This window comes from Anguilla rostrata, chromosome 2, assembly GCF_018555375.3.
Source record: "Anguilla rostrata isolate EN2019 chromosome 2, ASM1855537v3, whole genome shotgun sequence".
Classification (NCBI taxonomy): domain Eukaryota; kingdom Metazoa; phylum Chordata; class Actinopteri; order Anguilliformes; family Anguillidae; genus Anguilla; species Anguilla rostrata.
In genome coordinates, this window is record NC_057934.1 from 38687254 (window position 1) to 38705128 (window position 17875).

At 39.5% G+C, this 17875-nt stretch overlaps 1 protein-coding gene and 1 long non-coding RNA gene across 2 annotated transcripts; both read left to right on the forward strand.

Annotated features, from left to right (window-relative positions):
• The first annotated feature begins 1172 nt into the window (after nucleotides 1-1172).
• On the forward strand, nucleotides 1173-17335 carry LOC135247984 (3 beta-hydroxysteroid dehydrogenase type 7-like). Its single transcript, XM_064322025.1, has 6 exons — nucleotides 1173-1485; nucleotides 5117-5272; nucleotides 8379-8487; nucleotides 13411-13510; nucleotides 14838-15000; nucleotides 15646-17335. Exons 1-6 carry the CDS (start codon nucleotides 1329-1331, stop codon nucleotides 16056-16058), a joined length of 1098 nt encoding a protein of 365 aa, XP_064178095.1. The 5' UTR covers nucleotides 1173-1328; the 3' UTR covers nucleotides 16059-17335.
• On the forward strand, nucleotides 1492-5108 carry LOC135247986 (uncharacterized). The gene is made up of 3 exons (XR_010328342.1): nucleotides 1492-1726; nucleotides 1844-2006; nucleotides 2316-5108. It is a non-coding gene; the product is annotated as an uncharacterized LOC135247986 (long non-coding RNA).
• Nucleotides 17336-17875: the final 540 nt, after the last annotated feature.

Sequence of the window (17875 nt, forward strand, 5' to 3'; positions counted from 1 at the left end):
GTGTGAGTGTGTATATATGTGTAATTTGTCAATGGATTCAAATGTAATTTCAACATCAAAGTCACGTTCAAAGTTTGATATTTCATGGCAGCTCTCTGTCTAGATAAGATTTAATTCAGCACAAATTGCTGCTGTCCTATAAATACCATTCAAAAGGGCAAGGCCACTGGGGTGATGGTGGCCTTGCCCTTTTGAATGGATGCAAATATTTAAGGAGAAGTATTTTAGGCAATGAACGAAATTGAAAGGGCAATGAGAAGACTGCACAGAGCTCTAGGAGCAGTTTACTCTTTGCTGTTAAACTGAATTCTGTTGCAATTAAAACAGAATGCATCAGATGAACTCGACTTTTAACTCAGGAAGGGAATGAGGCACATCAGCCACACACATTTCTTATCTGTAAATGTTACTAAATGTAGTACTTTAGACTCATGATTTGTGCAACACTACATACAGTTGGTCACACAAGCTTTTTAAAGAGAGACATTTTATCATGCACGTGGCACCTGTTGTAATTTAGGGTGAGAAAGAGACTGCAACTCTACGGCAACAGAAGCAGAGCTAGATTGTCAAAAGCAGACCGCCATTTAGTTATGTCTAGCCCCTCAAAAGACATATCAACCTAATTTCTCTTTACAATGAACTTTAAACTTGTTTATCTATTATCTAGAGCTGTTTCTGCATATTTCAAGGTCAAGCCACATCTGTGATTAGATATGTAGTGCAAATGAGTTCAAAACTTCTCCACAGGTTAAATAGCTTTTCCCAAAGAATGTAAATTAATATTTAAGTACAATATTTGTTGATGTCAATAAAATTTAAGAAGTATCTCTAAGCACATATTCATTTATTCATGTTTGGACAGCCATTTGACCCAATGTAGCATGTTCCTACTAAAACCAAAAAATACACGAAGTTGATTTTACACAAAATAGCCTATAAAAGTATACACAATACTTTAAATCACATAAATGAAGAGATGTAAATCCAGTGTACACATAATTGTCTGTTCTTTGTCCGTGTTGTCTAATTTGCATGACAATTAGAACAACCAAAAACAGAAAAGAAATGTCATAAATATTTTACGTCGGTTTCAAAGCAGGGCAAAATGCAAATGAGCTTGCCTAGAGTCACGGCATCCAATGATACCGCAGCTCTTGGTCCTATTTAGTAACCTAGCTGACGACGCAGTGCAGCTGGTGTCGTGACCCGAGGCAGCGAGCGGAGAGGAACTGCAAAGAACATTCAGGGAACGTAAAATAATTAAACAAACGATTTAACACATCACGACTTAAAACTATCAAGGGCATTCTGCCACCGGGAAAGAAATGTCTGCAAAACCAGGTCAAATATATTTAGTGACTGGAGGTTGTGGTTTTCTTGGTCAGCACCTACTCCGAGTGCTTTTGGAAAAAGAAGATAATGTGAGGGAAATTCGGCTTTTTGACAAATACGCCAATCGAAGCTTGCGAGATTATAGCACAGGTGAGCTTACTTTCTGCTGAGAATCTATCCAGATATCTATTCAGATATGCACGTATCGATAAATTGCCTACATTATATATAACCTAACTTCGCACTGCAAAAAGCCGACACAGCTTTGTGTGCGCGAAAATGACTTGTTTTCTTGATAGTGGGAAAAGCTGGCAATTCTAAAGAACGTTTTTATATACATCCATTTTAACAGTCAGCGCCTTATTATACACAGCTCTTTGATTCAATTGACGTGAGTATTTTAACTTTCATTAATAAAATAGATCATTGCCCAGTTTTCTGTCAATATTTATATAACTCAAATGTAAATATCGCTCTCTCGCTTCTTTCTCTTCAATTCAAATTCAAGTTGCTTTATTGGCATTAAATACACATGTAATTATTGCCAAAGCATGCACACCAATTAGTTAAATCAGAATCTAATAATAATAATAATAAGGGAGGTGCCTTGAGGGAGGAAAAGAAGAAGAGCCACTGGCTCACAGATGGCGCAGGGGCGAGTACCTGTTAAGGTGAGCCGGTTGCGATAACCCTTATCGTATTTTGTATATAATTAGGGCTGCAACTAACAAGAATATTGATCATTGATTAATCTGGCGATTATTTTTCCGATTTACTGATTAGTTGGATTATGGAATGTTCACTTTTATTTCTGGGAATATTCAAAAAATGAACAAATTGCAAGTATTGCTCGTCGTGAACAATGCTTTCTTTGAAACAACTAAAGTTATGAGACAAAAACATGCATGTATGCTATAAAGCACCTGTGCATAATAATGAAGGTTTTTATGAAGTGTCAAAAATTTTTTTTGATTTCATAGAAAGCCATGTGGGCCTTCTTTTAATGCATTCACCCCTGGGCCAAAGTTCACCGATGCACTGACTTTTAGTCCAAGGTAATCATAGCTTAGTGTGTGTTCTAGGGCGGTGTTCCCTAGAGTAAAGAAGTATTTGCTTTCCTAATCTTTGTAGTTTAAAAATGTATTGTCATGGCCTAGTTCTGACGGTATTGCTCCAGCAGATTCAAGTTCTGCTGTGGTTCAGTGGTGACATTAGGACCAGGTCACTGCAGAGAGTAAGAATTTAATTTCCATGTTATGCAGAGCGAGGCCAGGTACCGAAGACTGTTCCAGTAACACTGCTAAATCATTGATATAGATCATGAAAAATGTTGGACTGCAGCCCTGCATTACTCCACACCCTTGTGAGAAGAAATGTGTTATTTTTTGCCAAGTTTTATTCTGTACTTGTTTATTTATATATTGATTTAATTGGGTCATACATTTTACTCCCTACACCACTTTGCAGGATTTTATAATATAGACCTTTGTACAAGATTGATTGTGAAGTCAATGAAGCATGCAAAAATATCTATTTTATTTTTTGGTATACATGTTCATTAAGATGTGTAGGGTGTAAATATGGTCAGTTGTGTGGTGTTTTGGAAGAAAGTCTCTTACTCAAGACACTGTGTTCTGTAAGGAAGGCCTGTATTCGCCGGGCATTAAGAATACTGCAGAAAACCCAAGATTACTGCTTACACAGATGCCTCTGTATTTATTGCAATCAAGTGAATTGAGTAACTTACGTAAGGCCTTCTGCAGCTCAGGGGTGCTGTATTTAAGCATTGCTGTTCTGATACTGTCAGGACCACAGGCTTTTCTAAGTTATAGTTTTTGAATTATTTCAGTTAGTTCTTATTTAGTTGTCCGGTGGATTCTGGTTGTCCTTGATTGTTGATTCAAATATTTTCATTTTTTCTTAAAGGCATACTATGCTGGTTTTTTTTTAGCCTTGCTCTGGTCCTGTGTTTACAATTAAAGTAGTCTCCTTCATTGTCTTTAACCCTGTCGACTCACCCCATTCTTCCATGCTGCCAGAAGCCATTTGAGGGCTGTGTTTCTGTATTTCTGGACTGTCCAGTTCTTTTTAGGCAGGCATTGATTTAACGGGTCTGAAAGCAGGGTTTGTGTCTAACACTGAAGACACTAATGAAAGGGGGGGGGGGGGTCCATGTCGTGATAGCATAGTCAATCACACTTGTCTCAAGAGCTGAACAGTAAGTGAACCCGCCTAAGGAGTCCCCTCTGATCCTACCATTAAGAATGTACAGGTCTAAGGGTCAACAGAGATGCTCTAGCTATCTAAAATTTCTGTTCCGAGCACAGTCAGGGCTTTCTCTCTGTATTGTTGGTGATATGAGGTGCAAAGGTTTTTGTCCAAATACAGTGAGCTCCATAATGTTTGGGACAAATACTTTTTTTTTATTTGGCTCTGTACTCCACAGTTTAAAATTTAAAATTTGTAATCAAACAATTCACCTATGGTTAAAGTGCAGAGTCTCAGCTTTTAGTAAAGGGGTATGCATTTTGGTTTCATAATGTAGAAATGACTGCACTTCCTATACCTAGCCCCCTCATTTTAGGGCACCATAACGTTTTGGACAAATGGCATTACAGGCATTTCTGATGAGTCAGGTGTGTTCAATTGCTTTCTTAGTGCAGATATAAAACAGCTTTCAGTATCCCATCTTGATTCTATGCTTTTGATGGCTTTTGCCTTCTATTAAAGCCATTACTCAACATGAGGACCAAAGTTGTGCCCTGACAGATCAGAGACACTCTTCAGGAGGCAGACGTAGATGTGTCCGTTTTTGTGAAGTGGTGTCCTATCCAATATATTTGCCACAATATAAGAATTAAATCGTGCCTTTTTCCTCCTTGCAGATGGAATATTTAACCTCATTTGTTAAGCAAACTAAGGATAAATTGTTTGGACAGAAAGGCAGCCAAATAAAAGATGGGGAAACTAGTAACACTCGGTAGGCTAGCTAGCTAGCTGCTTTGTTACTAGGTTCCCCACATTTCATAGGTAGTTTCCTTATATTGTATTTGGCTGCATTTCTGACCCAACAATGTATCCTTAGTTTGGCAAATGAGACTTAATTCTTCTATCATGGTGGAGCTGCTCTCTCAGTGCCTGTTACTCTGTGCTGGAGGTTTTCTCCCTGAGTTTTAGGTTCTCCTTTATGCTGGCCTGCTGAAAGAGTCTCATTCTCCTCCTGGAGCTCTTTCACCGCCGCCATTATTTCATTTACAACAGCCCTTCCCTCCCTCTCCATCTGGCAAACCTCATCTCCTGGCTGTGGGAGGGGCTGTGTTCAGACATGAGCTGTGTTCTGGCCATGGAGAACTCCTGGAACTCTGCACAGTCCTGCTCCAGCAGGGCCGGGCTGAATGTGTTCCATGTAGCTGGGAGCATAGCAGCAGTACTGGGGGAAACAGGGTTTGCTGGTGTTGGCTGCCAGTGGTTTGTCCTGTTGTTATGACTGGATATTGTTAGGGTTGGTAGCTGCAGGTTTTCCTTTTAGAGGAAGGAGATCATCCTCAGAGGAGTCCAGGCTGGCCCCACTGCCCTGAATTAGAACTGCACGGTTACGGTACTCATTTGTACAAGAATAATATCGCTGAACAACATATTGTAAACCTTTTGTTTGGACCATTGCTAATGTAAAATGCTTATCCCACAATGCTAAAATGTATATACAGAAATTTACATTATTTTTATATGCAATAAAATCTCTCTCTCTCTCTCTCTCTCTCTCTCTCTCTCTCTCTCTCAGCACGGGTGAAGGTGGTGGTGACACAAGGGGACATAACAGACTACTCCAGCGTGCTGGCGGCAGCCCAGGGTGTAGACCTGGTCATCCACACTGCCAGTCTGGTAGATGTGTGGCACAGGGTTCCTGAAAAGGCTATCCACGCTGTCAATGTACAAGGTGAGACTGGCAGAGGCAAGAGGAAGGGCAGTAATAATGGGATTTAAAGGAAACTGATGTGGTTTTAGTACTTTTTTGCGTTCACAAACGGCTGAGAAACATTTTTAAATGATTCTTGCAAAAAAAAAGCTTATAAAAGCCTGTGCCAGAATTTCAGTTGGCGGGGTTAACTGGGTTTTTTCCTACAGTGAAATCTTTTCTGTATGTCATATGTAAATGACGCTCTTGCCACTTTTGTGTGGGAAAGGCAAGCTAAGTTGAAAATGCCTAAGCAATACCCCTTCTCTGAATGCGTAGAAAGCAATTTGATTTTCACAAAAATGAAGAGACCTTCAAGAGACATCACTAGGAGCATGTAGATACAACAATATGAGTGTGTAGAGACAACTCTGGGAGTGTGTTGAGGCGCTAGGAGTATGCAGAGACAACACCAGGAATCTGTAGATATAACACAAGGAGTGGGTTGATAATCTGTGGGGAGGGGTGGATCAAAAAAGACAGGATACAAATATTCTCATGGCACCCAATAGAAAATAAGTAAAATAACAAAATTCATTTTATCATTTACATGTACATCCCTTAATACATTTTGTTTTTTTCTCCTTTGTACACACTTATGATTTAAGGAATTTTAGGTGTGCAGTCTTTCATTTATGGAAATGGTTTTATTTATTTTTTTTATTTAACCTTTATTTAACCAGGTTAGTCTCACTGAGATTAGAAATCTCTTTTTCAAGAGAGACCTGGCCAAGAAAGCAGCAGTCGATTACAGACACAACAAAATTTAAACATTTAACATACTATAAAAGCAGACAAACAGCAATGGAAATGATAGATGGGTATTAGAGAAGTTCCCTCCAGGTCATGTTCCAGCAGGGCTAATTCTGGCATCTGACGAAGTATGCAGGCATTAGGTCCAAAAGCCATATGTTCAAATCAGTGAATGCCGGAAAATATATCTTCAGTGAGTCTGCCCTTTTCTCTGATTTACTGATTTACTGAGCAAGTGCTCAGTTTCATTTATTTTTAAACTGGAATAATAACACAGGGTAACATTTTAAGAGTGCTTCTATAATGTTCAATGTGAGTGAATGTAAAAATAATGTTTAAGTGACATCCAAATTTAGGGTTTGGGACCATTTGTAATATTGTATTGTGTTATGGGATAGGAACTTTTTTGGGAAGCCTAAGCTTTTAACTTCAGATGAAACCAGGGCACTTATCAGGATTTGGGCAGACAGAGCACAGAGCATACTGCAGTAGAATATTGTCTGGGAAGTGATTGTCTTCGATGCCAGCAACCGAGTATAATATGCAATTATTGTCCTTCCATTGCTACCTTCAACAATCTTTCCTTGTATCCTTTCCTGCCTCTTTTTTCTCGAAGCTGTTTCTCAGCTGTGTGTCAGCTGAGTAATACAAATACAGACAACCTTATTATAAGCACAGCTTCACCAACATGAGTAATTTATTCTGTGATAAAAATGTTCACCTGCATTTTGCATGTGGGGTTGTGCAGCATGCTGAGTGCGCACTGCGGACATGTTTTCAACGGGAACAAAGAGACTAGAATGGAGGGAGGTTTGAAACTAGTGATTAGTTAAACAATGGCACATGGAGCGATGCCAGACAGATGTGTGTGCCTCGAGATCAGTATGCCATGTTATGACTGGTTAGTATTTAAAATAGACCGCAATATAAACCATGCAACATTTTTCCTGTGCCTGATTTATATTAAAACTAACACAGTGGATGGCTTCGAGCCAGTCAAAAAAAATAGGTAAAACACAGAATGCTTATAATAACCATTCAACACATTAACTGTTAGCACACGTACGTACATTTGGTCATAAGGTTGCTACATTCAGTCTGGTGCTAAATTATGCTATATGCCCAGAGTTACAGCCTTACCCCAGGTTCACACTCCAGCAACTCATGTGATGGGTTGCTCAAGTGTACTATGCTGTGGGTGGGGCAAAAACTTCCTCTTGTGTCCTCTAAGGGTAAACCAATACATCATCCAACCTGGCATCACTCTCCCTGCCCACAATTGGCTGCTTATAGGCATGTTTTCAATTTTTAAAACAGTGTTTGCTAAATGGATATCGATTGTATATTTTGGAAATCCCCACACAGCAATAATTAATGAGTCCTCCTTAACAGAACAATGTGGGAGGGAATGGGAAAACAAAATTTTAAATTGGAGACAGTTCACACGTCGGATGTTTAATCTGACTGGTTATAGCACAATGCTCCCCTTCCTTCTGGTTGCTCCACTGGCTTGCCTCACATCGCCAGCTACCCCAGCATGCCTTGTGGGCACAAAGAATGGGCTCTCATTGAAAATGGAGGCAAATCACTCATTTCCTGGTTTTATTTTTTATAATCATAGAAAGTACAAGGGGCAGTCCCTGCCAACAAAACAAGCATACGAGCAAGTATAAATAATACTGTTCATGCCCTGTTAAATGCAGTGCTACAAATGGGTTGTATGGCTGTAAATAGGTTTTAATGGTTTGCACTCACTATAAACATGCATAATTACATTCCGTGGTTCTTTCAGTTTCCTTCTATTTTGGAATGGAAAACATAGACATGTTGTTTTGGAACAGTTTTTGGTAACTTAGGAAACGCCTTTGTGACTTTGTAAAGTTTTTTCTTTCTTCTCTGATACTCTGAACACTGTAACCAACAGTTGTACTGATGGCTGTGTGAAAATATGAAAACCATATGTCACAGGAACACGTATGATATTATGTATTAGGTATTGGGTACACTGAGTAGTAGACAAGTAGTACAGGTAGACTGGTAATGGCTGTTGTTTTACAATTCTTGCCTGTTTTCCTCATCCTGTAAACAGGTCATATTTCAAAACTTATGGAGAGCATGTGCATGACTGTGGTATCTAATAGAATAATGCACTTGGGGAACTATGGATTAATAAAGTAAAACCAAAGTTTGAAGCACTACAACATATTGATTGTATTTGTTCATTTTTTTATTTATTTGGATGTGTATTGGGTAGTTTACTTGTTTGTAGGTGATACGGTTTATTAAAGGATGTCAAAAGTCTCTCTCTTTCTCTCCCACTCTCTCTGTCTCTCAGGTACAATAAATGTGATCAATGCATGTGTGGAGACTGGAATTCAATACCTGGTGTACACAAGCAGTATGGAGGTTGTTGGACCCAATGTCAAAGGAGACTCTTTTGTCAGGTGATGCACAGAGCCAGACTGTTGACTCACACCCAGTCACATCAGTGTCTCTATCCCTTCAGTCACTGACCTTTTGGCTTCCACTTCTTTTTTCCTGAGATCACATTTCAGTCTTTAATTAGATAATTCCTGGCACAAACAATAAGCGTCAGATTTACTTCGCGTTTTGTGACTATTTTCAGGCGCAGATGGGACAGTCTACCCCAGAAACATGCATTGTATGTATCAATGAGGCACGCGTATGGAAGTATTACTTTTCACAAAAATAAATAAATAAATAATTGATTCACAAGTAAATGTAGCTGATCCACAAATAAATTTAACAGATCCACAAATAAATTCAGCGGATTTTCAAATAAATGCAGCTGATCCACAGATACACGTAACTGATCCATTAACAAATGTAGCCGATCCAGGAATAAATGTCGCTGGTTCATATTTGTGCATCGCCTGTCGCTTGCATTTGTTTGTGCATTTTTTGACAGTCTGAGCGCCACGATTTACAAAAAATCCACAAATAGGTTTTTTTTTAGTCCAGCCAATCAGATTTTAAGACATCCTTTTGCTAACGCCCGCATTACTCCGACCAATCACAGCACGCACACAGTTCAGGATTGTATTGTGGAGTGACAACTGCTCGGTTGAGAAGATTGTTGTAATGGCTATCTCTTTGATCAATGAGTGAAGCCTTTGGAGAAGGGAGAAGGACTGACAAAGTTTGGTGCTGATGAGAAAGTCAGTGGGTTTACATGTTTTAAAAAGTCGATTTATTGTATTAGTCCGGCTAAAACTGGATTTTTAAAAATCGTGTAAACATCTTAGTCCGACTGAAATCGTACGAAGTGAGATTTTTCAAAGTCGGACTAACATACCTAGATAATGCGGTTCGGGGTGAATTTACTATGGCATGTATGCGCTTCAGTCGGACTACAATTGGCCTAGGCGTTCTGCACATGTTCCGTAATTTATGCTTACGGTGGCCAAGCGGAATCGATAACGTTTCAGAAAATATATAACTTTAAAACATTTAATTCAATCTTCTACTGGGACTTTTGCCGTTTATTGAGGGTGTGACTGAAAATTTCGGTGGCGCTGACTATAATCAAATGTTTTTCACATTTACCGTTCAATTGAGCAAGTAGCCTGCCATTCAAAGTACATTTTTATGGGTTAGTGTTGTCCGATTGTACTTCACGTTAACCTTGTACGGTGATCAATAAAGGCTAACAGCACAGTACCACTTAATTATTGTCACTTCTATCACCACTGTAATGAACTAAAAAAAAAAAAAAAAAAGCGACAAACGACCTCTTCTGTGAGATGCATTGTCGAGCTCACGCGCATACACTGCTGGCGACACTCTGAAGCTCCGTTTTAGTATCATGGTGAAAAAAACACATTTCTGGGCGGACAAGGAGACCAACTTCATGTTATCGCAACTAAAGGAGTTAAATATCCTAAAATATATGGATGGAAGAAAAACGCGGAATGACGAACTATTCAAAAAAGTTGTGACAAAATTGGAGGAAGCAGGATTTATAAGAAGCCTTAGTCAGACACACCTTGGTCAATGATTAGATTCTTTCCGAGTCATGTATATTGGGACAACGACAATAATCCAATTAAATCTCATCTTTGACCAAATCGAGCTATTAATATAGCTCGATTTCAACTGTGCATGTAAACGTACTGACTTTAACTTATGGTCAACATGGCCACCTGTAAAGACTTGCAACATAACTTCTTATAGTTAGCTTGCTTGCTGTAGGCCCTGCACAAACATTAATTTTAAAGCACAATTATAGAGGGGACCAGTGTCATTATAGGCCTAGATACAACAATTTCCCCACATCCAGTGATGATACACAGTACAATGTTCAGGGTTAAATCAACTCGTACAGAGTTTATATGAGTTCACTACGGCCAGAGTGGACTCATATGAACTTTGTGTGTGTTGAATTATCACTGGACATTTTGCTGTGTATTCAATGCACTAAGCAGGAGGGTTTTTTTGTTGAACTTTGCAGGCAGACTGCGAATGCCCCAACATAAACTCGACAGCCCGTAAAAGTTTTATGCATGTAAATCTGGCTAGGGCTACCGAGCTACTGCAACAGGAGGGTAGTACAGAAAGAAAATGCATTGTATGGTGAGCTCCATAGTGTTTGGGACAATGGCATATTTTTACATTTTATTTTCCGATTATCTGCTTTTATTAAAGAGTATTGTTATGCATTTTGCTTTCATCATGTAGAAATTGCAGCCCTTTTTATACATAGTCCCCCTACCCCCATTTCAGGGGACCATAATATTTAGGACAGATGAATTCACAGATGTTTCGGATAAGTCAGGTGTGTTCAATTGCTTCATTAGTGCAGGTATAAGGGAGCTTTCAGTATGTAGTTTCAGTCTTTATTCTAGGCTTTCGATCTCTTTGGAGTCTGTTATTGGTTTTTGTCAACATGAGGACCAGAGTTCTGCCAATAAAAGTCAAGGAAGCCATTATGAGGCTGAGAAATAAGAAAAAACACAGTCAGGGACATAGGCCAAACCTGTCCAGAATCAACTGTTTGGAACATCATTAAGAAGAATGATGAGTCACTGGTGAGCTTAGTAATTGCAAAGGGCCTAGTAGGCTAAGGAAGACTTCTACTATTTATGACCAAAGAATTCTCGCCATAATGAAGAAAAAACCCTGAAAACCTGTCCGACAGATTAGAAACACTCTTCAGGGGGCCGGCTTGGATGTGTCAGTGACCGCTGTCCACAAAAGACTTCTCGAACAGAACTACAAAGGCTACACAGGCAAGATCCAAACCACTAGTTAGCCGCAAAAACAGGGTAGCCAGGTTGCTGTTTGCTAGGAAGTACCTATCAGCACCTGCAGAGTTCTTGAAAAAGGTCTTGTGGCCAGAGGAGGCCAAGATTGACCAAGATGGATATCAGAATGATGGCAAGTGTGGAGGCCAAAAGGAATTGCCCAAGGTCCAATGCACCCCCCTCATCTGTAAAACATGGTGGTGGGGGTGTTATGGTTTGGACATGTATGGCTACCACAGGTACTGGCCCACTTGTCTTCATTGATGATGTAATTGCTGATAGCACCAGCAGAATGAATTCTGAAGTGTACATCTTATCTGCTCCAGTTCAGTCAATTGGCTCAAAATTCATTGGACAGCACTTCAGCCTACAGCGAGACAATGATCCCAAACATACTGCTAATGCAACAGAGGAATTTTTCGAAGACAAAAACTGGAAAATACTTGACTGACCAAGTCATTCACCCGATCTGAATCTAACTGAAAATGCATTTCATATGCTGAAGAGAACTTCAGGCAACTAGCCCCTGAGACGAGCTGAAGCTGAAGCTGGCTGCAGTAAAGCCCTGGTGGAGTATCACCAGCGAAGATACTCAGTACCTGCAGACTTAAAGCAGTTTTTTCATGCAAAGGATATGCAAGAAAGTAATAAATATGACTACTTTAATTTACATACCATTAATATGTCCCAAACATTATTATGCCCTGGAATTGGGGGGGGGGGGGGTGTATAAAAACTGCTGTAATTTCCACATGATGAATTCAGAATGTATGAAAACATCCTTTCATAAAACCTGGGAATTTGCAATTTAACCACAAGTGAATTGTTTAATTACAAATCTAAAATTGTGGAGTACAGAGCCAAATCAATAAAAGTATGCCTTTGTCCCAGACATTATGGAGCGCACTATATTTCCGTAACATTGCTGAAACATTCAGGATTTACCACACAATGTTACCAGGGACAGACTATTTTCACGTTGTTAGATCCAATGAGTCATTCCAAAGGTCAGTTCACGCTGGGTTCTATAACTGGAGACTTACCCTCCAATATGAAAAGGAGCACAGAGCACACACACACCTCATTATCTCAGCCTTCCTGCTGGGGAAGGAAGCTGTTTTGAAAAGCAGTTGATATCTAACAGCTGTATCTGCCATAATGAAAAGAGGAGGTGGCTTTTAATGGGAAAAGAGAGGAAATGAATGCTCCCTATAATTATCATGGTGTCAATGAGTCATAGGTCTTCATTGGTCATTTGTGATCATGTTGGCATCATGTGGTTTGCTTTTTGTTTCTCATTGGAATGCAATTGAAGGAGAACTGCTGAAAAGGAGTAGTGAAATAGCTGACTCTTGACCTCCAAATATGGAAACATCATCATGTCAGATGCCAGTGACTGGTTCATCCAGGGTTTGTTGTTGTTTTGCTGTCGGTTGTACTGCCTTCACGTTAGCAGTAGTTAATGCCAGCTCAGATACACAGTCATGGCTACACAGGCTGAACCACACTCCTTATACACTTACACACAGATGAACACACACCAATACACACCCAACCCCATTAGTGGCTTTCTGGTCATCTGTTTACTGATGTAATCTATTTTTTCTGATAAGTCTTTTTTGTTCTATTTGCTAAATGCTTCTCAGTATTCCATGTGTCAGAGTTGTTTCGTGTCTGTTATTTTCTATCGGAAATATCTCTAAATGGTGAAAATTAAGGAAAATGTTTTTTTTTTTTTTTTTTAAAGATGTTCTATTTTTTAATTGCATGCGCAGAGATATGTCTTGAATCCGTGGAGATGTAATGTACTGGGGACAAGACTGTAAAGATTTCAATAAAATAAGCATGAAATGCCATGTAAATGCCATATACGACAAAGGACTTTTACAGGAAGGCGGTGTACTTCTTATATTTTGTTGTTTGTCTTCTACTGTTGAAACTCAGTTGGCCGCACTGCTCACATGTGTATCTTTCAATTTGAAGTTTATCTTATTCTGTCATCATGTTTTTCTCATTTTCCCTTTCACCCGGTTTGTCATTTTTGCCCAAAACCTTGTTGAAATCTCAGTCTAGAAATAGTAATTTCCCCTCTCTCATGCACAGAGGAAATGAAGAAACCGTGTACAATGTGTGCCATGAGATGCCCTACCCCAAGAGCAAGGCGGAGGCTGAGAAATTGGTTCTAGATGCCAATGGAAAGAAGGTACTCTAAAACAAATGTCAGAGCAGTACATTACTAGTACTGTAGGTTTGTTGCCTTGTTTTGCATGTCAGACAGGACAGAGTAGAATTGGAAGGCCATGTGGATATTTACCTGTAGAAGCTGTTTTATATCTCCCCTTGAATTTGTTTATTAGTATTTTGGGAGTTACTTAGGTAATTTTAGTATTCCAAAAATGTTTGGGTAGGAGCGCTTCTTGGACTCAAATTGAGTGTGTTTGAGGTGCTCTTTGGATGGGATCAAAGAAAACTCTAAGGCACTCTCTTTTTTAACAATTAAAATGCCTTTATTGTTGTGGCATGGTCATATTAAACCTTTAAAAACAAACTCCGACGCGTTTCAGCATCAAGCTTTCGTCAGGGAGTCAAAACAGTTCTCATGTTTTCCACATTTTGAGGGATGGAGTCGGTTTGTGAGACAAAGTGAAGGTAATGAGGCTGAAAAGCTGACTAGCTGGTCTGCTGAAATGAGCAAAAGTTGTGTTTGGTTTGTTTTTACTTTATTTTAGTTTATTATTTTTGCCTGGGACCATGAGGGGGAAGGGTGAAGATTTTCCTTTATTTGTTTCACGTCTGTTTGTGGGAGTGGAATACGTGCTCTCTCTGTGGCAATAACACATTGCTCTGAAAACCAGAATTACCCTAGGGTGTTGCTCTGTGCAGACAGTAGTGCTCTGCTATTCGTATAAAGTCCAAAAAATGTATTTGAAAGAGTATTGAGTAATGTCCATAATTAATGTCAAAATGTCATAGTGATCTTCTCCATCATCAATGTCAATACTTGTTTCTCCAAAGAAAGACTTGGTTTTTTTTACATACTACATATTGCTCATTGCATGCTTCATTTTTATACAGTTCATTCTTTGTGCATACATATGATATCAACACGCTACAGCATTTGTAGTTTCACAAATGTAAAATACAAATTAAATGTGAAAGCTCAGCCAAAAATGTGAGTTTACCTGTGTTTATCCAAGATCAGAGCTTCAGCTTCAGGTTTTAAATTTCCATCAACATTCTTTCAATGATGGAACCATCATTTTAAGTAAATACTTAAAAATCTCATCCATACAGTTCAGAAAACAGAATGAATATATGGATTAAGCCAGCCTGCACATTTAAAAGGAGCCAACAATTATATGATATAGAATACAATATAGTTGTTTTTTTTAATTATGGAAAGGTGCTGTGAAAAATTATAGGGCAATGTACAAGGCAGGAGGTTTCGTGCGCAGTACAGAGCAGTTCAATGTCAAAAAATACATCTCTGCTACTCTCTCTCTGTCTGTCTCTCTGTTTCTCCTACCCAGGTTAATGGAGGGGCCAGCCTGTACACCTGTGCCTTGCGCCCCACGGGGATCTATGGAGAGCAGCACCAGTTGATGAGGGACTTCTACCAGATGGGGGTGCGCACAGGGGGATGGGTGATCCGAGGGGTCCCAAGTAATACAGAACATGGCCGCGTTTATGCAGGTGTGAAAGCAGCCTCACCCACATCACAGTTCCTCTCAGGCAATTCAGTTGAACATTCATTTAAATGTGTGCTATTGATTAATGCAGTTCTTTTAAAGGGACAGTCTGACTTTTTGGGAAATTCACTTTATAGCAATCTTACCCATAGTTAGATAAGATTGATGTCAGTTTCATCCCTTAGCAACCAGTACAAAAATATTACAGAATATCTACGAGTTGCATGTAACAGTGTTACCACTATGAATTGCTGCAGATGGAAGCAACATTAGCACTGTTTAGTGAAGTGAGGAAATGCATTGCAAGATGCATTGTGCAAATATCTCAACTCTGGAAATGCAAGGTGTATTTCCATCTCTTCACAGAGCTAGCGTTACTTCCATCTGGAGCATTTCATAGATATAGCACAGTTAGCATGCAGCCCGTAGATATTGTCTAATATTTTAGTACTGGATGTACAGGGATGAAATTGGTCTTACCAATCAATCTTACCATCTAACTATGGATAAGTGAATTTCCCAAATAGTCAGACAAGCAACACTCTGCTTCAGTCTTCGAAAATGTTTTGAAAGATAAATTTTGAGACTTGATCCAGTATAACTGTACCACCAAGTCCTGTATTGACACTGTACTTTCCCACAACCTCAGGCAATGTGGCCTGGATGCATTTGCTGGCGGCGAGGTCCTTGCAAGATCGTCCCCACGTAATGGGAGGAGAAGTATACTTTTGCTATGACGACTCGCCTTACAAGAGCTACGAGGACTTCAACATGCAGTTCCTGTCGCGCTTTAACTTCCGGGAGGTGAAATTGCCACTGTGGCTGCTTTGGGTTGTGGCATGGCTGAATGACCTGCTGCACTGCCTTCTGAAACCAGTGTGCAGTTACACACCGTTGCTCAATCGCTACACACTGGCTGTGGCCTGCACCTCCTTTACCATTAGCTCTGACAAGGCCTGGCGGCATTTCCAGTATCGCCCACTCTATGACTGGGACCAGGCCCGGGCTCGCACCCAGAGCTGGGTCAACACCTTTCCAGATTCTAGTGCTAAGGATTCTTGACATAGTGGGACATGGCCTCATACATGCGTTTGCATGATTAAGTTCTCTGTAGGGACACTTTCCCACCAATAGCTTGGAGGAAGGCTATGAACTGAGATTTGTTTCTTTTATTGAAAATTTTTTCCCTTTTTGTTGTAATAGAGAAAGCAGATCTGTGGAATTTTTGTGGAAGAGTTCAATTTATTCCGCCGTACTTTTGTAAGTAGAAAAATAAATGCAGGCACGTCTTCGTTTCAAAATAGGTAGTTTAATGTAGCAAAGGAACTAGTGGGTCTGTTACCCAAGTACAGATAAACAAAGAACCAACAAATGACGGAGACAGTGAATACTTACACCCTGTTCCTTCAAGGAAACAAAAGGGCCAAACGGTTATCGTTAAACACATCACGGGGAAGGGGGGGGGGAGGTAATCAGACATTGGGGGGGAAGAAACAAGGTGTGGGGGAGTTGGACTGAAGTAGGGGGTAGAGGATATCACACAATGGTACTGCATATCAAAGTGAGACAATTTGACTGGGCAAGGGGGTAGAGGATGTAGCACAAAGGGTGTGATTAAAAGGTTAATTTAACTGAGTGTGGTGGTAAACAATCAATGTTATCTGTAACTGGCCCACTACAATGTGAGACACCTCAGAAGGGTAAACTGTGGCTCCCATGTTTTCCAACAAGATCCTTCTCCAGTTTTTCTGCTGTTTTCATTTCATAATTTTCTTCATCCTTTGTGTTCCTACTTTTCTCCCTTTGTTTGTTTGTATTACCGTGGTTGAATTAAAAGTTTTGAAGAATTCAAAGATAAATCTCTGTCTCTGTCTTCCAATCAATGAGATGAGATTCAAAATCGTGTCAAGACATTTTACAGGATAATGTCAGGGTAGCAGTGCATCACCAGAAGTTTAATGGAAGTTGGGTGATGCCACAAGCCAGTGACCCAAAATACATGAGCAAATACTTTAAACAGAAGAAAATTCATGTTTTGGCATCACTAAGTCAGAGTCCAGACCTTAACTCAATTGAGATGTGGCATGACCTGAAGAGGGCTGTTCATGCAAGAATTCTGAGAAATATCAATGAATTGAAGGAGTTTTGTAAGGAGGAATGGTCTAAAATTCCTTCTAACCATTGTACAAGTCTGATCAACAGCTATAGGAAACATTTGGTGGAGATTATTGCTGCTAAAGAGGTCCTACCAGTTATTAGATACGAGGGTTCACATAGTATTTCCAGCCTGAACTGTGAATGTTTAGACGATGTGTTCAATAAAGGTATGAAAAGTACAACTGATTGTGTGTGCTTAGATTAAGCAGAATGTGTTTGTCTATTATTGTGACTTAAAATAAGATGAAGATTACATTTAATGAGTGCAAAAATCCAGGTAATTCCAAAGGGTTCACACTTTTTCTTGCAACTGTATATAAAGGATTTCCTCAAGGGTCAGTATTGGATCTGCTCCTGTTTACTATTTATATAAATAATATCCCATCTGCAGTCAGATTTCCAGGCTTTACAGTTAGCTCTCACTGATATTAAATTAGTACTAAATGCAGACAAGACAAATATATGCTATTCACTAGAATATAGATTCAGGCATTAAGGCCTTAAATGGGTCTCAGATTGTAAGGGTATCATCTTATAAATACTTTGGTTTTTAGGTGGATGATAAACGGTCATTCAAATCACATATTGAGGAGCTTCCTAAATAATTTAAACTTAAGCTAGGTTTATTCTAAAGAAACAAGCCACATGTCTCACAAACTCATAAAATGTGAATTGTTCAGTCAACCTTCATGTCAGTTTTGGACTATGGTGATGTTATTTAC

Excerpts from the sequence above, each read along its gene's own strand:
- LOC135247984 (XM_064322025.1), top strand. The coding sequence starts at position 1,329 with ATGTCTGCAAAACCAGGTCAAATATATTTAGTGACTGGAGGTTGTGGT. Across the intron at positions 1,486-5,116 it reads CTTGCGAGATTATAGCACAG|CACGGGTGAAGGTGGTGGTG; the intron begins GTGAGCTTACTT and ends TCTCTCTCTCAG. Across the intron at positions 15,001-15,645 it reads ACATGGCCGCGTTTATGCAG|GCAATGTGGCCTGGATGCAT; the intron begins GTGTGAAAGCAG and ends CCACAACCTCAG.